The sequence below is a fragment of the Miniopterus schreibersii genome, assembly GCF_964146895.1.
Source record: "Miniopterus schreibersii genome assembly, chromosome: 5".
Classification (NCBI taxonomy): Eukaryota; Metazoa; Chordata; class Mammalia; order Chiroptera; family Miniopteridae; genus Miniopterus; species Miniopterus schreibersii.
In genome coordinates this window covers 26,684,924-26,706,887 of record NC_138106.1, presented here as the reverse complement: position 1 = coordinate 26,706,887, position 21,964 = coordinate 26,684,924, and the positions used below count along the sequence as shown (strand labels likewise).

General features: G+C 34.8%; 2 protein-coding genes across 9 annotated transcripts in view; one reads left to right on the top strand and one right to left on the bottom strand.

Moving 5' to 3' along the window:
* PHC3 (polyhomeotic homolog 3) overlaps nucleotides 1-12,157 on the top strand; it is a 59,521-nt gene extending 47,364 nt beyond the window's left edge. For 4 of the 8 annotated variants that reach the window (XM_081137807.1, XM_081137808.1, XM_081137806.1 and 1 more), the window contains 5 exons: nucleotides 558-717; nucleotides 2,141-2,255; nucleotides 5,377-5,509; nucleotides 5,601-5,832; nucleotides 10,834-12,157. In XM_081137807.1, the coding sequence (XP_080993933.1) occupies nucleotides 558-717; nucleotides 2,141-2,255; nucleotides 5,377-5,509; nucleotides 5,601-5,832; nucleotides 10,834-10,988 (795 nt within the window). In that variant the 3' untranslated portion in view covers nucleotides 10,989-12,157. The remainder of the gene's footprint in view (nucleotides 1-557; nucleotides 718-2,140; nucleotides 2,256-5,376; nucleotides 5,510-5,600; nucleotides 5,833-10,833) is intronic. The other 4 variants (XR_013998821.1, XR_013998822.1, XR_013998823.1 and 1 more) reach the window with 2 other exon arrangements.
* Nucleotides 12,158-19,453: 7,296 nt separating this feature from the next.
* Nucleotides 19,454-21,380, bottom strand: GPR160 (G protein-coupled receptor 160). The gene has a single exon (XM_081137811.1). The coding sequence runs from the start codon at nucleotides 21,311-21,313 to the stop codon at nucleotides 20,300-20,302; it is 1,014 nt and encodes a 337-aa protein (XP_080993937.1). The 5' UTR covers nucleotides 21,314-21,380; the 3' UTR covers nucleotides 19,454-20,299.
* Between the last annotated feature and the right edge of the window lie 584 nt (nucleotides 21,381-21,964).

The window sequence follows — 21,964 nt, the reverse complement described above, 5'->3', positions numbered from 1 at the left end:
GCAACCCAGGCATGTGCCCTGAATAGGAATCGAACGGCTATCTGTTGGATCCTAGGTTGATGCTCAACTGCTGAGCCATGCCCGGCGGGGCTGCGTGCTGTTTTTGATAGTGGCTGCACCAATTTACACTCACACCAATAGTGCACAAAGTTTCCCTTTTCTCCACATACTTGCCAATACTTGTCATTTGTTGAGTTCTGCAAATAAAAAGCTTCGTACATAAAAAAAATCTTGAAAAAATTTAAAGAAACTAGCAAATAAAAATTTATTACTGATTTTTAAAGAAAAGACTTTTTCTTAACTACTTGACTAAACTAGGATGCTAGATTCCATTTGATAGAGATTTTGAAGCATCCACATTGCTGACGACCTGAACTATAAAGTGCTTATGTCCAGATAGCCCAGCCCTTTCTCAAGGAATAAAGCACTTAATGACTATCTGATCAATTGAATGAGCAAAAGACACAGATACCATTCTTTTCAAGAGGTTTTTAACCAACTTATTTCTAAAAGTCTTTTGAAAGATTATTTCATTTTATTCTCTCTCTGTTTTAAAGGTGAGTCGTTCGTCTTTGCTAATAGAACAGCCTGTGAAAAAAAGACCTCTTTTGGATAATCAGGTGATAAATTCTGTGTGTGTTCAGCCAGAGCTACAGAATAATACAAAGCATGCAGATAATTCATCTGACACAGATGTGGAAGACATGATTGCTGAAGGTCTGTGGATTTCACTTAAGATACCCTTTAAATTAACTGACTTTTACTGCTTCAAACAGGACATGGATTTTTATTCTGCACAGATTTTTTTAAAAATTAATTTTATTGTTGAGAGTATTATAGATATCCCCCATTTTCTCACCTTTGCTCCCCTCCACCCATCTCCCACCCCACCCCAGGCCTTCACTTGTCTATTGTCTCTGTCCACTGGCTATGCACATATGCTTATAAGTGCTAGGGCAAGAGAAACAACGGAAAAAGTAAACAAATGGGACTACATCAAACTAAAAAGCTTCCGCACAGATTTTTAATTGGAAGTATTTACTCTTAGTCTAATGTAATACATTATCTGGCTAAAATAATGAAAAAGCTAACCACATTCTTAATAGCCAAATAATAATAAAAACAAGATTGGTGTTAATTTGCATAATGTCATTTTGACTTTTGAAAGAATGTGGGTGGGAAAAATTCCATTATACATGAAAGTAATTAAAAATTTTACCCAAACAACCAATTTTCTGTCTTTGTTTTTTTAAGCCAACTTAAATAAATGACTATTTTATTGAGTTTGCTAAAAAGTTTAGGGCTTCTGAATTGATTGGTTTTAGACTTTCCATATTCTGATGTTTGATATCAGTTGGGTATTACAGCTATATTAAGGATGTACTCTTCAATCAAGAGGTGATTAAATTTGTCCAAAGGAAAATTTGAATACTGAATCTTCTTAATGTCAAAGGATCTTTTTTATAGACTTAATTCTCATAGTGAATATTCCATCAAAATCAGAGTAGTATGCAAAATGACTGCAGGAGAGCAAATACAAATAAATGCAAAAATGATATCTTTTATCTTCCATTGATTCTGATCATAGTCCTGACATTTCCTGTAGCCCAGGCTCTGGTAGCAGATGATGAACACGGTGTCTCAGGAATTGCCTTAGCCATCCTGCCAGAATGCCTTCATTCATTTGCGGGGGTACTTTCAATCCTCATCCGGGGAGATGCCCTGCATCGAGCGCAGGCACCAAAGCTCATGTCCCACGAGGTGCTTTTTGAAGTGGTCCTCCTGCCGAGCGATGACTGTGTCTTACTCATCTTCATCTTTTTTACAGTGCTTAATAAAGTTATTTGCACGTTTTAGACATGTTGGAGTCTTAGCAAAGTGAACCTTTAAAATGTATTGCCTATGTTTATAGAGAAAACTCCGTAAAATTTTTATGCAGGACAAGGAGGGAGTTTATGGAGGTGGTTGGTTTTGGAGGCTTTGCCCTGCCAAAGTGGCTGTGAATTGAAAAATTTGAAGATCATTCCTTTAAGTTTCCTGGAAGGTCTGAACTAGCAAGCATCTAACCAAAATAGAGGCTAAAAGAAAATTTGCCACTATTAAGTTTGTAAGTTTTTTCCTTTGTTTCCTTCTTTTTTAGAGACATTAGAAGAAATGGACAGCGAGTTGCTCAAGTGTGAATTCTGTGGGAAGATGGGATACGCTAATGAATTTCTGCGGTCAAAACGATTCTGCACTATGTCATGTGCCAAAAGGTATTTCTTTTATTTTGAATTTCCTAACGCACAAACCAACACCACTGTAACAAAACTAAAAAACTTGTAGAGCTTACCAGTAGTCAAAACTAGATATTACAAAATAGAGAAATACTTTCAAATAGACATTATGTGGAACTACTTTGCTATTTAGTTATTAAATTTTGCTCTTCGAAAAGCACATGTTCATAACACAGTTAATTTTACAGTATAATCTAATACTGAAGTAGCAATCTCCTAGTGGTAAGAATATATGCTTAGGAGAATCCCTCCTGTTAATACACTACTAGTCCTCAAGATATCAAAACAATTTTTGTTTTATCACCTGACCTTTTTATCAGTATTGAAATACCTGAACTTACTTTGTTTTCTTTTAAAATGTTTTGTTTTAACTGTATCCTATTAATTCTAGATTTCTAAATAGAACAGCTATAGTATGTTCTCCACATTGTTATATTATCAGCAAAATATCTATCTTTTCTAAATCTGTATTTGCAATAGTAATAACTGGTAAAGTAGTATTGATAATAAAACAGGTAAAGTAGTATTGATAATAAAAGGAATGTTTATTATCTTCATTGACCTTGTTTCGTTTAGTTTACATTTTTTAAAAATGCCTCTGATTCTGATAATGGTGAAAACTCATTAACAGGAACCTCATTTAAAGTGAAGTAGAGAGGCCAGAAAAGGGGAGCTCTCATGCCCGATGTTGATCACAAGGCATAACAGGGAAACTTTGTAATAATACCCTTCCCAATTTACTTTTCCCCTGTATGTAAGAATTTCCTCTCCCTCACTGAGGAAATGGAATAGAAAAATAGAAGAGCAGAAGGAAGAAGTGTCTGGTGCTTTGTGTTTCACCATGGTTGCATGCACTGGGTGCATTTCCTCGTTCTTGAATAAACCCATTTTTGCTGGAGAAATATCTGGCTGACTTTTTGTTTACAGTCAACATAATAAATCCTAATATTGGTATTTACCACTACAGGTGAAGTGTATGCACAGGTTGATCATTTTGAAATTTGTTCTCTGTTCCAAAAAGAGTTTAAGACCTTAATTTTGTACATCTAGGGAATTTCTTGCTTGAACATAGTATTTAGTATGGCGCTACTAAAATATACTTAGTAAAACTTAGTAACTAAGTTTTATACTACTAAATAAGTAAGAGAAGTATTTTCCTCCCAAAATGGGTTTTGATTTCTCAGTTATCAATCAGTTATTCAGATATTCTTTTGTTATTGATAATCCTGATAAAACTATCTAACTCCTAGTTAACTTGGGAGTTTTCCAATTTGTGTATACCACAAGAAAGAATAGTGGCTCTGTGGTTCTAAATGATTAAAAACTCTGAGGGAAAGGGCTGCTTTTCAGAATATTTTAATTTCTTGACTTTTTAGAAATATTTCAAGACATTAACACTACCATCACTCTTCTCCCAGAGATGGTTGCCGAGTTGCCACATTGTTACACCTTTAGGTGAGCCTCTGTAGGAGGTTGGGACCCTAACAGGGAAAGCAGGCGGGAGAGCCAGGAGGAGAGGGTAAATTAGGTCAGGGAGGGGCTGCTGCCCTTTATACAGCTGTCTTGGAGATCTAAATATTTAGGGACTAAACAACAAGCATAAAGTTCCTCTTTTTTCTGATCTTTAGTCAACGGGGAAAGGAGTTTTGTCAATTGATAGGAATGGAAATCAGAAACTGATGAGTTGAGCCCATTGAAGAGCATAATGAACATAGCAGAAGCTTGTTAAATTGTTTTAGGGTAAAATGAAGTGGTTATAAGGACACTTTTTTGTTTTTTATATTTTTTTGGGGGGGGAAACCATTCTTACAGTGCTCCTTACTTTCATCTGATATTTTCATAAAACGTACATGAGGAAAATTTATTTTCCATCTGTATATTGGCCCTAGAACAGTTATCAATAGCAAAGTGAATTGGGATTTATTCTTGTCATATTTCTGAAAATCCTTAGAGCAAAAGAGTTCTGAATATATGAAATTACAATGGCAATTTTATATGTGTAAAAAAAGAGGAACTGCATGTATTTTTCTTAGCCTTTCTGTAGCTTTTCAGAAATTTGTCTCTTATATTCTTCTCACTATTCTTTCTAGGGACATGGTTGGTCTGCCCAGGCTGTCATTCCTGTAGCCTATATTTATATGGCCCCTAAGCTAAGGATGGTTTTTAAATTTGGGGGTAGTTGAAAAAAAAATCAAAAGAATAATATTCTGTAATACATGAAAATTATGGGAAATTCAGATTTTAGTGTTACTAAATAAAGGTTTATTGGAACACAGCCATGCTTATTCATTATTGTCTATGGCTGCTTTCATGTAATAATTGCAGAGTTGACTAGTTGTGACACAGACTTGAATGGCCCATAAAGCCTAAAATATTTACTATCTGACCCTTTATAGAAAAAGTTTGCCGGCCCCTGTTTTAGGTCCTTGGAATCCTATAAATGGCATAGGACTGTTTTAAGCTGTCATTATGCCTTATAAAGGTCTATATTAAAAAATATTAGATAGTCTATCAATTTCAAAGTATTATGTATTTTTAAATTTCCTGAAGAATGAGCTATGAATTGCTTGTGTAATTTTGAAATCTCAACTTTACATTTTCACTCTTTGATTCAGTAATATACTTGAAAAATCTTCTAGTAGCCATTTGAGATTTTCTTGTTTTCTACTGTTTTAAGCTTATTTTTATTAATCTCTCTTCAGAAATTATTACTTGGGAAAATATCGGTTTGGATGAACGTTTAAATAGTTAATCTATAACTTCTTTTTCTCCTGGAACCTTGAATTACTCTGCTGCTGTAAACATCAGTTGCCCTCTCTGTTTTGCAGACAGTCTCCCACTGTCATGCTATTAGGAAAGAATATCATTACCTGTCCAGTATTAGATTGAGAGCTTATTATACAGATACATACAGAGGCCAGTTTTTGACTGTTCATATAAGTAAATCCATTGACCACTATTGTTTACTGTCTGAGGTTTATAGTTCTTAATGAAGTATATGCCACTTACTGATTCACAAATTCACTTTAAAGTCATAACTAACTACTAAATAGAGTGTCCCATATATCATTTAATATTTTTTCTTACTTGAATTTCTTAGGTACAATGTTAGCTGTTCTAAAAAATTTGCACTTAGTCGTTGGAATCGTAAGCCTGATAATCAAAGTCTTGGGCATCGTGGCCGTCGTCCAAGTGGCCCTGATGGGGCAGCAAGAGAACATATCCTTAGGCAGGTCTGTAGAAACCTTGCTTCAATGTACAATACCCTTTTCAGTAATGCAAGGAAAGTGCAATGCTGTATTTTACTTGTACTACATTTTCCAGCTTCCAATTACTTATCCATCTGCAGAAGAAGACTTGGCTTCTCATGAAGATCCTGTGCCGTCTGCTATGACAACACGTCTGCGCAGGCAGAGTGAGCGGGAAAGAGAGCGCGAGCTCCGGGATGTGAGAATTAGGAAAATGCCTGAGAACAGTGACTTGCTACCAGTTGCACAAACAGAGCCCTCTATATGGACGGTTGATGATGTCTGGGCTTTCATACATTCTTTGCCTGGTATGTAATTCAGCACTTTGGCCTTAATGTTTTTCTTGTGCATTCACATACAGGAATGATGTTAGATCCATCCACACCTGTTGCACGAAAGGGCTAGAGAAGTGCTTATGTACATGTATTTAGTTAAATGACATTTGCTATTGAAATGTGATCTGTTTCCTCTTGCTTATTCCCTCAGCACAACTGGGTGTTTTCTCATATCCCCAAGTCGATAAAAACTGACTAGTCCTGCTTCTGCTGTGACACCTCAGCCGGTGAAGATATTAAAGGTGCTCTCTTCTCTTCAGTCTGATTTCTCTCGAGAGGTCAGTAGAGAGATTGAGTCAGACACTTCTTCCCTTCTGCTCTTCTATTTTTCCATTCTTTTTCCTCCTTATTTCCTAATTTAACCTTTTTTAAAATAAGAGAGACTATAATTTTTTTAATATTTTTGAAAACTAACCAAGACCTTTAGAGTATGTTAAACTTTTGATTTCTTTTAGAAAAATCAGGCTGGTTCTTTTAAAAGAAGCTACATTCTTTGCAATAAGTAGATATCAAGAACAGTTCCAAAGTTTGATTTTTTAAGTAGACAACTAACATTCATTTATGATATTCTATCCCAGTATTGAGGTAACTTTCTTATGTTTTTCTGCTCTCTCATTTTGGTATTCTTTCCATCAGCTTAATCTTTATGTTCTTTATCTTTTTTCTTTAGTGTGACAATAATCTTCTATATCCACTTTCTCCAAGGGGTTGGCTACTAAAGACATCTGCACCTTTGCTCACGATGAGAGCCACACTGATTATATATGTTAAGATAATATATTTTTTGGCCTTATGAAAATGGAACACAAGGAGATTTTAAAATATTTGTGCCATTTGGGTTTTATTGTGAATCATACCATTTATCTTGACACAAGCTTTCCAGAAAAATATATCCCCTTTGAGGTTGTCTACAGGCTTATTAAAATTAATCCAGCTATTTTTGCTAATTAATCTTTCTATGAAAGTGACCACTGCCTCGAAGCAAAATTACAGCTGATGTGCTGTGAGAGTGAAGAAAGTATATTCAGCAGTATTACTGCTTTAAAAAAAATTTTATCAGCCATTTTACCTTATATACAGAACTCTATGAGATTTTATTATTTTTTCAATAGCTGTTTTTAGAAATGCTAAATAAGTTTTATTTGTTTTTTTAAAGAAAAACAAGATATGATCACTTTTAAAGAAAGAATAAATTGTTTAAAAAGGAATACATTTTCCATGGGAAGATATTTAAGCATGCACCTAAGAAAATTTAGGTGTGAGTTAAGTGCTGACCATGTGGGTTTAGAATCTGCTTTAAAACTGATGTATTAGAGGATGGTGACTCTTTACTGTTTGTGGTTTTAATACTTAATGAAACAGATTTTAGATTTTAGACCAGTTTAGATATCTTGAGATTTAACCGTAAAATCCATAGTGATCCCCTGGGCTAAACTTTGATTCTGTCATCTTCAGAAGTAGTATGTTTTCCAAATGGGGCATATGAGCTCTTTGTTAGCAGAGTTTCTCCTTCGGTGGAAAATATTTCTTTTCCTTTGGGGGTGAGGGGTGGTTCACGTCCTGAAGAAAGTAGTTGTCTAATAAGTAATAGATAGTGCTGAGTCTTCTGTCACTTCACATGCTTTTTTAGGGCTAATTTTCTAATTTCCCCCAGCATCTATTTGCCGTGAGGCTACTCTTGGCTGCTTTTACTAGAACAAAGGCTAAACTCCTTTGTCTCATTCTTGCTTCATTTGAGTTTAAAAAATATATTATTGCTTATAACTTGAGATGCTTGTCTTACTGAGTTCATCAAAACACTTAATTTTATTGCCTGTGTTTAGAGAACATTACATGTCATTAAGAGGAGACTGCTTTATAATTAAGAATTGCTTGGGTCTGCTTAATATAACTGCTTTTCTTTTACTGATTAAATGGGAATATTTCCAGACTGCTTTGATAGATTAAATAACAAGCTTATTTTTATTTTTGTGATCGTTGTATCTTCTTTCTCAAAGTTTTTCTGTGTATAATGCCTGTAGCTTCAGGTAAATTTCATACCAGAATAAGCTTTTATCTTCATTTCTCTATGTTCTTCTGGCCTTTGTAAACTTCCTTTTGAGCCTCTTTCAGCTCATTCAGGGCTGGGGTTTTTTTGTGTCTGTGTTTTTCTGAGTAGTCTATTCCCAAGGTTTTTTTCATAGAATGAACAAGCTTGTAAATTTTGTCATCTTTTGTATTTTGTTTATTTCCAGTTGAGGATGGGCTTCCGTCTTTTATCAGGGCACCTATGTTTACTCCTAGAGTTTTCACTTGTCTTTGTATAATGTCATCTTGTGAACCGTTCTGGTGGGACCATAATAGAGGCTGGATGCAGTCAGTGCACCTGAACCTCAGAGCTGTTAGCAGGATGAAAAATTTTCTTCTAACTTTTTGTGCATTAAAAAGTTCTCTACGGAAATGATTCTTTTTCAGTTAATTGCAGTTATCTTCTTTAACTCTTCCTTCAAACACTGAACTGCCTTTTGCAAATATCAGTTTATTCTGTACTTATTGACCTGTGAATCTGCAGATTTGATTTCTCTGTAGGCATATGAAGTGTCGGAATCATATAAAACATGACTATTAACAGCTTTTCATAATACTAATATTGGGACTTGCTTATTCTGTAGTCTCCAGTGGCAGGTAGTATCTTTCCCCCACACCTACAGAGGTCATTTTTTGTGCAGAGTGAGTTTATTTTGGGTTTCTCTGGAAAAGTGACTGGATGCTTGCAGTTCAGTTGGGACCCATGTCCATGTTTCCGGTCTGTGCACATCCTGATACTTGCTTCTGGTGACATAAAGGCAGCTGCGCTGACTGGTTACTGCAGTTGGGGTCTAATTTGTACATATCCCTAGGGTGCCAGCCATTTTACAGTAGATTCCAATGTAAGAAACTCATTGAACTTTAGGTCAGTATACCTGAGCATCCAGAATTTTAAAAAAAATTCCTTTTTCTCTAATGATTTTCTGAAAGCATATTTATTTCTACTTTTTCTTTTTTAAGTTTAGTTTTTCATTTCTATACTAATGTAGTACAACCCCCTTTTTTGGTTGGCTTAAGAAAGTTGTGATCTAAAATTTTGAAGATAATGTATTCATATTTGATCATGTTGTTTCCCAAACTCTTTTTGTTCTTTATTATTTTGCTAATACATTTATTGTCCACCCACAAAAAGACATTTGAAGAGGGATCTCATAATGCAGAGGAACAAGAACATGCAATATATTTTCCTCATGGAGAGCTCCTTGTTTCTATTCCCAAATGTAGCTCTTACGGTCTTCATTACTTCTCATTGCTCCTGTTTTCTGAATCTAAGTAAGTCCTACCCTATCTTTCTCTCTCTTCTTTTCTTTCGTGTGTTCTTGTAAGTAAGACTGAAGAGAGAAGAACATTAGTTCTTTCATATAAAGAAGGATGAAGTCACAACTAGACGCAAGATTAGTCAGTTTTGTCTGCCCAGTTTTGAGAGCTACCTCTGGGAAAAGAAAAGGGTCTTTTCTACGGTGAGTAATCCCTTTTAACTATATAATTTATTTTATATCGTAAATGGGGAAAATCATAAAAATTTTGCATAGGATACTTTGGAAATGTCAATTTTTAGAAGTCTGAGAAATTATTAAAATACTAGAGAAATTGATAAGCTGGCTGCTGTGTAGGAAACAGGAAAGATACAACCAACAAAGAAGGCAAAAGAAATAACCGAAGAGAAAGATGGCCACACAGCCCAAACCAGAAAGTGTTTGTGTCACTCTTACAGGTGGCTCTTCTGCAGCAGGTTCTGTGTTTTGCTCACTGTTTATTTGCTCATTCAGTCCTTCACTTAGAAGAGGATATATTTGAAAGAAAGGTAATTTCTGCAAAGTTGTGGTATCTGAAGATGTAACGTAACCATTTCCATTTTTATTCTTTTTCTTTTTTTCCCTTAGAATGCTGATTTGGATAAAATAGAGTTTAGGCTGTATTTATTCTTAAATTTATTTTTATAATTTTACTGTCTGAGGAAGCTTCTACATTTTGCATTCTCTTCTCTCTTGGTTCCTTAATTCATTACCTTCCCTGCTAGTTTATCCTTAGTGGGGAAGTTTATTGAGTAACCTGACTGTGCAAAATTTGGTAGATAATAAAAACATTTGGGGCTCAAGTAGAGGCTAGCATTGTGTTTGTTACCCGGTAAAGCACCTGGTTTAAACTGAAAACTAAAATATTGGTTATTTGGCAAGAGATTAGTTAGTAAGCCCCTAATTTCAATGAGAATTTGTGTTTCAAAAATGGAGATGAGTCCAATGATATTAAGATTTAAAGTTACAAGTTGGGCAGTGTAATACATTTCAGCATTACTGCAGTAGAGCAATACTAAAACCTTGATGGACTGGTTCTATCCTGAGTGAACAATAAAAATGTTTTAGATGTGCTTGCCAATTGAAGGTTGTAAATTAAAATAAGGGACAAGCAATAAAGTCATACTCTGGTACATAAAAAAATATTGTTAATTGTTATGTAAACGGCAGAACATTATATTTTACTCCTCTGTACCTACATGTGAAGGGTATATTATAGAAAGACAAGTTCATGAGGTATAACAGCTAGTTAGTCTAAACTTGTTATATGTGTGGCATGCTTTGAGGTGACACCATCGTCCTTTTTGTGAAGATATGCTATATCTAGACTGATCAATCTGTACATTTTACTTGACTCTTACTAATTATCTCTGTTATTTTTAGAACAAGAATTCCAAGTGAAATGCTTTACCTGGATTTGTATTAATTTTTATTTTCAGGATGCCAAGAAATACTCTCTTCAGGAGTGAACCTAAAACTACCATAAATAAATTTCATTTATTTCTCAACCTGTATTTCAGATACTCAGACCCAGTGAGAGCATAACTGTGACTATTAGGAGCAAAGTCTAATTGTTGTGTATTAATTCTTTCTTCCTCTGATCAAATTCCAGGCTGTCAGGATATCGCAGATGAGTTCAGAGCACAGGAGATTGATGGACAGGCCCTTCTCTTGCTAAAAGAAGACCATCTTATGAGTGCAATGAATATCAAGCTCGGCCCAGCCCTGAAGATCTGTGCACGCATCAACTCTCTGAAGGAATCTTAACAGGATCATGAGGCTTTGAGATAACAGTTTTACTCTTCTTAAATGAACTTGTAAGGTAAAGGCTCAGGTTGGCCTAGAATATTATCACTTACTGTGGTGAATAGCCAAGCACATTGGGATCTCCACATCAAAAGCTGACATTTCTTCTATAGATATAATAATTCATCGTACATTTTCATAATTAGCCAACATCGATGAAATTAATTTTACAGGTTACACAACATTGAAAGACTTGTTATAGAGGGCCATGATATTTTTCAAAGAAGCGTGTTATAGTAGACACTTTTTTAAAAAGTAATGTTTATCATTAATATAAAGAATCCTTTTTAAAGTAATTTAATGATTTACATTTCTCCTCTTTTGATCCATTTTTGTTATACATTTTTCTATGCTCTAAGTTTTCCATAGGTTGTAATGAGAGATAATTTAGGAATAATTTAGGAGTCCAGTGACTGGAATTGTATGCCATGAGATATCAGTGTGCATTAAAAAAAAAAAAAATGTTAGAAAGTTGCTTTGTCTATAAAAAAGGATTGCATTGTAGCAAGAATAATACTCACCTGGAAGTCAGAAGAGTTGGTTTCTATTCCAAACTTGACCAAGAGTTTGGTGTAGTTGAAAAAGTTTTCCTCTTAGTTTTTGTAGAGCAGTGGTTCTCCCAGAGATGAGTGTTTCGTATGTGTGGGTTTTTTTTAATTAAAAAAATATGTTTTTATTGATTTTAGAGAGAGAGGAAGGGAGAGAGAGAGAAACATTGATGTGAGAGCAGGACATCGATCAGCTGCCTCCTGCGCACCCCTTACTGGGAATCAAACTAGCGACCTCTTGGTGCGAGAGTTGACGCTCAACCACTTAGCCACACCTGTGGCGCCTGGAGGTCAGTTTTGCTGCCCAGGGGACATTTTGGTTGTCGTAGCTTGGGGGGCGTGGGAGGGTTGCTATCAGTATCTAACACATGGAGGACAGGGATATTGCTGTGTATCTTACAATGCACAGTATAGCTCTCCATAACAGAGTTATGTGGTCCAAAATGTCAGTAGTGCCAAGGTTGAGAAACTGATGTAAGAGTGATAAATGTTTCTCTTTTTTACCCAAAGGGATACATTATACAATGGAAGTATATTAGACAGCATCAGTATCCTGGTGAAGTATTTTTCCCAGTGTATGCACACTAGAAAAAGGGGGGGAAATCCATTAAATTGGCCGGTAAAATAAGGACAGCATACAAATAATTTGACTCAGAAGACATTGATTCATATTATCTTTCATATCTCTCTGCTCCTCTGTACTAATTAAGGCGTAATCTGATTATACCTTATGAACCAGTGTACATAGAACCTTTGCTGACAAGGCAATAGTTTGTGGCAGATATATGTATTTGGTCTTTGGAGTTTTTCTGATGTTGAACATGCTGGGTCTAGCTAGAAAGCGTATTCCTTTTTCCTGACTAAACCCTTGCATGCCTCCTGCAAAGCACTTACCAAGTGATATCTCTTGGAGAGTGAGATCTCATTTTATACGGACATGTTTTAGAGGAAAATTTTTAAAGCAAAACCTTTCACTGAACGCTTAGTGATCTCCTAGAATGACACTAAAACAAAATAATTATGGGAGCCCTGAGAGCTTTATAGTCCTGGACATCAAAAATTTGTTTTAATCTTTTTTTTAATCTTTACCATACAATGGAAATGTTTTAGTAACTGACGGAACACACATAGATATTTGGCAAAAGTGGGGAAGAGTCCATGGGTTTCAGTCATTGTCACTGCTCTTTTCAAAAAGATTGTGTTGAGCTAGTAAAAGACTAAAGATGTCATTAAAGACATCACAGATATTTATCTTTTGGCTTTGTGTACATTAGAGAATGTTGATTATTTTTATACAAAAATACAGCGGGTAATTTTTTTAATCTTTAGATGCCTCTTGTTTGAATGTATGCTTTGTGGGATTCTTTTGTGTAGTAATGTTTTAAAAAATGATGTTTACTGATAGTTGCGTGTAGGATTAGAATGTGTAATATAGTGTAAGGCTCATGTTCCAGACCTACGATAGCTTGTAATCCACGTTACATATTTCTTTATATCACATTTTTAATTATTGGATTAAAGTTTCAAGGAAAGGTAGGTACTCTAGTAAACTTTCACTTATTAGCATTTAATCATTGTGACAGAGTTGTCATATGCTTGACTTTCCCCCTCATGTTGCAATTTCAGAACACAAGTACAGGCTAGACAGTAGTGGGAGATGGTTCACTGTTCGGCGGTAGGGGCACAAACAAAAATCTCCCTTGGAATTAAAACTTTATCATAGAAAATCCACAAACAATTAGTATAAAATTATTTGGGGACAGATTCCCCTTGCAATAATGATTGCTTCCCATAACTATATTTATTATCTTTACCTTTAAGGTGCTAGCTTTGAACTGTTATAGGTTCTTTTATTTACACCCTCTTCTAATAGCAGTCATGATGTACTTACTAAAGCCCCTGTGCCTAGCACTGTGTTAAGTATACAAGAAAGCTTACAAGAGGGGTTTCCACTGAGAGCGCCTTACAACCTTAAGTCTTTTAATAATAATCTGAAGATTAAGTTCAGATTTTCTGTTGTCCCCACTCGAAACATACCAGAAAATATACCTGCGTTCTTCAAGTGAGTCATTTTATTTAGAAATGGCTCATTTGCTTTTAGTTGGTTGTTCTGACCTTTGATGCAGCTATTTCTCTCAAGATGATTAAACCATCTTAATTTCAGTTACACATAGTGGGTATAGATGATGACACTGGGTGTCCCCCTCTCTCCTGAGCTTTATAAGCAGTTTTAATATGATACAGGTGGGAAGAGTGCTATTATTTTCATTTTCCTTCACATAACTGTTTTAGGATTTTGATTGAGGACAGGGAATGACAGGCAGAAAGGGGATATGGGAAGTTCTTCCGACTTTTGCTACTTAGGTTTGCATTTTCTGACTTGTTTAAACTGATGCACTCTTTTTCCATTGAGGGGAAAAAACCCTACACGTTTGAAATTTTATTTGCTTTAAGCCGTGTGTTCTAAGAAAAGCTGAGAGAGAGAGCTGGTTTGTAAAAATTATTTTTTACATGATGTGGATTTTCATCAAACCTTGTATAGGGATGTGTGTGACACAGCTATGCAGCTTTGATGGAATCAGTATAGTATGAGACAGACTGCTGTCCCCATACCTGTCACTTTTTAAGTGGCATCTAGCTATTTCCAAGATGGTACTTTTAATTTGCTGTGGCATCCTCTAAACAGACATTTTTAAAGTCCCACTTTAAGGGCTGTCACCTAGAAGTAGAGAAGGTAGAATGGGAGAAAAGACATGTTAGTGAAGAAACGAGAATGCGAGAGAGGCCGACGAGACCTGCCGCTTGTTAGTTTATCCCACTTCAACACTGAACAAATGTCTGCACTTTTGAAGTTAATATTCATGTTTTACCTAGTTTTAAATAGAAATGATTTTAAGTAGCCCACTGTATGAAATAAGTATTGTTATGCCCATGCCTTTGAATAATTTTTTTTTTTAATATATCTTTATTGATTTCAGAGAGAGGAAAGGAGAGGGACGGAGGGAGACAGAGAGAAACATCAATGATGAGAGAGTCTTTGATCCGCTGCCTCCTGCACGCCCCCGACTGGGGATCGAGCCCGCAACCCGGGCATGCGCCCTGATCGGGAATCGAACCCCGATCTCCTGGATCCTAGGCCCACGCTCAACTGCTGAGCCACACCCTGCTGGGCGAATAATTTTTGACATAGCTAATCTTCATATATCCAGTGTGAAATTATAGTCAGACATTTCTTCAGGTACCAGTCTTAGATTGAAATGTCATAGTGCCTCATATCACTGATGTGTTCAATTAAATGTTAAGTCCCACTATTGGCATTTGCAGGGTGTTGGTATCACCATGGCACAAACGTGGTAGGGCAGTATATAGATTGTATAGTCTTAGGTTGTCAAAAACTCAAAGGTTAATCGTTATAATTGTTATCAGAATTGAGTATACTTTCAGATGCCACGATTGAATCAATCTTATAGATTTTTATAAAGAAAAGCATTTTTAAGGTCGTATTTTATTTGCTAGGTTGTGTCTCAGACTAAGAATTGGATGACTAAGAGCTATAAGTTTCTCTTCATCAGTGTGGATTTCAATTAACACAAGCCTACCTCTATTTTTTGATGCACAGTAGTACGGATCATGAAATAAACTGTTTAATTCACATTCATCAATATTGGTATTTTATGGATCTATGTAGAACATTTGATTTCATCTTAAGGATTGCGATTCAATTTAGATAAGCACAAATGCAGTATTAGGAAAAGAAAATATGCAATTTTACTAAAATTTAATTTCAACCTATTAAAAGCTGTATATCTTTAAAAGAATTCTTTGGGGAGATATTCCTCTTTTGTTAGAAGTTCAGAAAATGTATCACTATATAATTTCCTTCAGAGCAGCAATACAAGCCATTACATCAATAAAAAGAGTTAAATATTATATTATCTTCTTTGAAAAAAGTTTCCTAAATTTTTAAGAATTCTAAAATTTTACATATTATTTTTTAGAGCTTATTTAATCTAGCTTAAAATAATGCTGTGAGAAAGTTCTGAAATTTGTAAAGCACTAATAGGATGGTAGTTATTACCATCATATACCAGAACAAAATGTTTGGCTTCTGAACTTTCATTTTAGTACACATACATTAAAAGCGAGTGACCTCTCTCCTTTCCAGATCTGAAGCCCAGCTTCTCTAATGAAGATCGTCCCATTCTACTTTAACACATGAACATTTTTAAGTGCCATGTTTATGGAACCTTTTGAGAAATGTTTTCTATGAATGTTTTCTCCCTTTTTATAGCTTATGGACATTTAATTTTATTTAAAGATGACCATTTTTATCTCAGATGTTAGAGAGGAGGTACACTAGAAAAATACTTTTTCCTACTATTTTTGAAAAGTACAATTGCTCTCAGTGATACTGGTGGCGTAAATATGAATCCATAGAAAGAAAACCTGTGCAAAGGTTTTTAAATGTATTGTCTAAAAGAAAGTATAGAATGAATCTTAATTTGGAAAAAAGAAATCAATATAAATGTAAAAGTTATGCTAACGGCATGGTTTTAAATTTAAGAGTGATATAGTAAGTCCTTTTAGACTACCTATTCATAGACTCCAGTGATCTTCTTAAGGACTGATAGTAGCCATCATTATTGGCTTAAGTTATACTTTAGGGAATATTATCAGTGTTAAATCCATGTTTTTTGGAGCTTTAATTGATGGAGGTGAAGAAGTTGGTGTTTCTGAGGGTGATGGGGCTGGTAGTGAAATATAAACATCAACCTACTTTAGAAAGGAACTTTTTAGTCTTGCCTCAAGCAAACCAGAAGTATCCATTGCTTAAAATTTGTTTAGAATGGCTTAAAAGTCATAATTCTTTTTGTTTCAGATAGTACTAAATAAATAATCTACTTTAATAGTTAATAGATGAACATAATCATTAAATATGACAAATGACTGAGGTTCTACATCAGTTGGAATAGCTGTGTGTGACACCCTAGGCAGTTACTGCCTTTTAACCTGTTCCTCTCCCGAGTATGTAAGTGTGGAGTCTGTACTACTCAAAGTGCTGATTTTGGTTTATCACCTCTGAGGTTCCTCCCAGCTCTGCAACTATGATCCTGGCCACATGACGAGGTGTATTTCAGTTGCTCCTACTTAATTCTCATTCCCTTTTTAACAGTTCATGTTACACTTCAGAGCTATTGCTAAGATAATTATTTATTAAACATTATTTCCTGGGTCACCTAGTCTTTGTTGTCCTAAGGAACAAGGCAGAAAATTCAAACAGACAAGCAAATGAGGACATTTTTCTAAATGCTTCTTGCGCGTTACCCATGGAATATGTGAGCACATGAACATCATTCGTGCGTTTATCCATTCATTTTGCAAACCGTTGGAGCACTTACAGTGTGTGGTATACATCATAAGGAACTAGTAAACAGTTTTGTTCCCAAACAAAATTTTGATTGTAGTTTAAACAGACATGGACATAATTATTACTTAATGTACTGAATGTGAAGTTGGAACTGAGGGAACTTTTGTATGCTTTGGGCTAGATGACAGCTAAAGGGTTTGAGTGAATCACATCAAGTCCTACAACATTTCACAGACTAAACATCAATCAGTCATATACCTGATTACGTTATAAAATTAAGGGTATTAACATTAAGGATATCTATTTCAAGACTGTGTAACAGCCCCTATTTCTAAGAACTATTTTCACACTGGCATCTATTCCAGAGGTGTTGCTATGCGGGGTGTGTGACAGAACAAGACAAAGAAGCTGGTGCTTACTATACATTTTTAACTACAAAAGCTTTACACCCAGTACTGACAATGCAGTAACTGTCTAAAACTGAAAAATCTCAAAGGAGATTACTGAACAGGTTTGTTTTTTATTTTGTTTGGGTTTTTGTTTATTTTTAAAGCAAGAAAGATTACATAAAATAAATTTCATTACAAATATCGACTTTTTAGAAAGCACACATTATACAGTAAAAGGGTTTCCTTTAAAATGTAGAACTAGTAAACATAAAAGAGTTCCATGTTTAAACTGACAGGTATTTGAGGAGCAAGCATTGAATGGGATCATTTATTAACTGGGTCGAGATTCCTTACCACTTGAGGATTCTGTGAATTACACTGTAATTCCTACTGACACAGCTTTACATAGTAACATTGCTTGATACTAACATTCTCTATAAAAATAAAAAATGAAAATAACTAATATTAAAGAGACCTTTTACGCATCATAGTCACAGCTTCTTAAAGCAGGAAAATGTCCACATGTTGGATTAGAATCTTTAACAAATTGATTAAAGAAGGAACACTAACATCCAAGTCACCAATAGACTGGGTTACATTTTTTTTCCATGGCACTGTTTAAAATTTAATTTTAAGATGTTTTGATTTACCCAATTTTAAAAATATTTTATGCTGTTAAAATATATATTGCTTAAATATTGTTTATATACATATTAAAAATTTTAAAGTGAGTGGAGTATGCAAGGATGGTGTAATTTTGGATATCTGACTTCTGAAACGTTTAACCAGATTCCCAATCACCTTTTTATTTAAAAGCTTTTTGTTTTTTTAGTAGGAAAAAAAAGTGAAAGTAGGTTCCAGAAACTATCCTCAGAGCCAGGAGTGAGCTTGTGCTGAGGGTTGGGGTTGTAGGCAGCAGTGTGCAGGACGGATGCCGACACTGATGACAGGCATTTCAGGCCTCTTTGCTGAATTAGTGCTTTTTGTCTTGCTTGTTAATTTGTTGTTGTAGATTTAACAAAGGCAAATTGTTGTGATAAATTAGTTTTTAAAAAATATTAATTTTTGATGCTTCAAACACATGATAATTGACTTTTTTTATTCCTCCTTTTGGTTCCTCACATTGTTCTAAAATAGGACTTTCACATTATTAAAACCTCAAAAGACCCACCCCGAATGAACAAAGCATCACAAGGGGAAAAACATTTTTTATCTTTATAGGAAACAAATGTTAAGATTATATATAGATGTATTCTTTACATTGGATATTGTATTAGAGTCCTCCTTACAGGAAATTAAATAGTTTTAGCATTCTTAGCATTAGTGTTCCTAGATTGGTGTCTATAGCTACAGGTTTCAAACGTATAACCTGAAAATGAAGTTAATTTTGCGTTATAAGAGCACACCACGATCTATGTAAAAAGATTGTCCATTTGGTGTATTTTTTTAAAAAAGAGAAGGCACTTTCATATTAACACGTAGCATGTACGTTAATTTTAGATTTTCATATTTGTTGTGTCTGTACTCAGTGAAGTAAAACTAAGCATTCAGACGTTTGTTGATGGCAACATTAACCATTAAATTAAAGCACCTTATGCTCTGCTGCTTAAACTTGCTTGTAATTGCACCTTTGTTACCTGCACATTTTCACAGAGAATATTGTTGTAACATTGCTTCATGTGGGTCTGGATGGAAGGTTAGTGGGCCTACAGGATCATTTATTTATATTGTTTATAATTCAATAATATATTGTAGACCAGCTGTTAAGTTCATTTCTTTGCAAATAAAAGCCTCTTCCATTTGGCTGGTCTATTGAATACTTTCTTTTTTTCTTTAAGCTTATGAGGTATGGGTAGTACACTAAGTGAACAACAAAAAAGCTTAATAAAGAGTTCGAAAAGTTACACATTTTCCTGACTTAAAATATGCAGAGTTTAAATCTCTACTAATTAAGTACAATATTTTTTAAAATATACTAGTCCCATGTTATGGCCAATTAGAAAGCGATTACGTTCATAGGAAAGTAGCAGAGAAGTGAGAGGGCCGGGTTTAGATACTGACACATTAGATAATGTCTGTGTAGTTCAACTTAATTCACAAAGTGACCAGATTATTCGCCATTCAGATTCCTTTATTCCAGCAGTTCTCAGCCAGGGGCAGTTGTGCCCACCACGGGAGGGTAGGAATGCTGCTAACCACCCCACAATGCACAGGGCAGTCTCCCCAAACAATTACCTAACCCAAAGTATCAGTAGTGCTGAGGATGAGAAACCCTACTTTACTTTTACAGCGTGATATGTTGCCAATGTAATATGCTTTGACATTTCAAGTTACATATAAGTTATAACTGAAAATGAATTTAGCACATCATGGAAAGAGACCTAGTCACTACTCCCAGTTCTGTAAGTTAAGCAGCCAAAACTCTGCTTCCAGAAATATTTACATTTAGAACAGAGAGATATTTTTTAAAATTAGCTAAATTTAAATTGAGCTAATCTTCCCCTTATGTTAAAGAATAGTTATACCAAATCACTTTAAGAAAATGATCTTGATTTTCTTGCTCTGAATTTAATAAAAATGTTTATTTAAGTTTATATCAAAGTTGGCAGCAAATCTCAGATTTACATAGCAGTTTGCATCCAGAAGCTTTCTGGATATAACAAACATCAGTATGGCCAAATGTTAACTCATTTCACTTTTATGTTAATATCTGTAACATGCAATTTTTCTGAACAGGTATAAAATTTTCTCTTGCAATTATTGTGTGAAAAAACAAACAAAAAGAGAAATAATATCACAGCCCTAAAATACACATTTTGTAAAAGTATGAACATTGGGGGGGGGGGCGCGGCGTGGCTGAGGGAGGCTTCAGTTCAGTTCAGTCTCTGTGTGTCCTGAGTCGTCATTCTTCCGTTTTGTAAAGTTATGATTCTTACTTCAGTTGTAAGTTTTAACCATGGCAACACATTAACAAGTTATTATTGATATAGGCTTTTCAATTTGCTCAATATTATGAATTGCAAGTGGAATGAAGCAGCATTTCCAGTTCACAAATGGATCCACAGGTAATGCGATATCTCTTAAACTAAGCTTGTGACAATTAAACCAGAAAACTGTAGCAATGATAAAACTATTGACAAAGTACAACCATGGAATGTTCATCTCAATATATGCTGGAATCTGTACTTTAAATAAAAGGGTAATTATTTGAAGCAGTACAAATGGTAACCAGGTACCGAGAAAACAAACAATGAACTTGGGCAAGAGTGTTTTTTTAGAGCTCACAGTATAACTAGAGTGAGAGGAAAAGGGAAAATATAGGACAGTCTCATTCATATAGGAAGTTATCCTAATAGCCTGTACCAAGGTAGTAACTTCTGACCAAGAGGTTATAAAAGCCATCAATAAAATCATCACCATGGAAAATGACAGCCAGTAACTTTGAATGCTGACGTAGAAAGGACACTGATAAGAATAAACATTTTGTGCATTCAGGTTTTGGTAGATAGCTGGATCTCCCAAAACATAAGCAAAGACTGAAATCCAAATTAAAACGACTATAAAGAAGTAAAATAATTTCTGACACTTAAATGGAAAGTTGGCTTTAGAAAAATTCAGATGATAATCTATATAAGCTACCAGGAAAATGGGATAATGCAGAAAGCCGTAAGTAAAAGAAATAATTTGAGTAAACAAGCAGATGTGGTATTTAGTAAACCTAATGCCTAAAAGTACAAAATCCCTGAAATAGGATATAATGGAAATGTTTACCAAAAGTAAAAGATCAACGAATGCTAGTGAAATGCAAAAATATTCCATAAAATTTTGACAGGTGTTTTTTCTTCTCATTCCCAGTGTGAGGATATTTAGTATTATTTTCCCAAGTATAATCAAGACTAGCAAACAGTTACCATCTAAGGGCTGACTTGTTTGATGTAACTGGTACTGAGAAGAGCAGTTCTCTGAAGAAAGAGCAGTCATACTTTTAGTTAAACTTCAGAAGGCCTGCTGAAGTACATCCGAGAAAACACTGCTTTGCTTTATTTTCCATCCCTGCAAAGAAAAGTGAAAAAATCTTGATGCTATCTTGATTCTCTCTCTACTTTAAAACTTTACAAAACAAGCACTACGATTCTCAAAATCTAATTTAATCCAATCATATCCACAAATAATTATATGTATTAAATAGGAATTTATATTTCTCATAAAACATAGAGAATGGAATATGATGAAGAATTAATATGTATACTTTGGTGATTTTTGGAGACCCAGATCATTCAGAATTCTCAGATCTATAACCAAAATTTTATATATAAATTACTAAAACTTCCATATAAATACAAGTTTTAATAACTTGTAGAAAGATAAAATACTTTTACCTACTGGAGTGAAAACACAGGCTTAAAATCGCAGCCTGCAGGTAATACAGGAACAATTACAGCTGTTGACCAAGTCCCACTCTGACTCGATAATATCACCTCACCCGTCCCCCCTTTCATCTTTCTGTCAGTGAAAGAGGCTCTCAAGTTAGAAGCTAAGACTGTTTTCACTCCACCTTTTCTGCACTTGTTCAATGCTAAGCCTTATGAATTTGTTACATGTTTAAAAAATAATATAAATTCCCACAATATG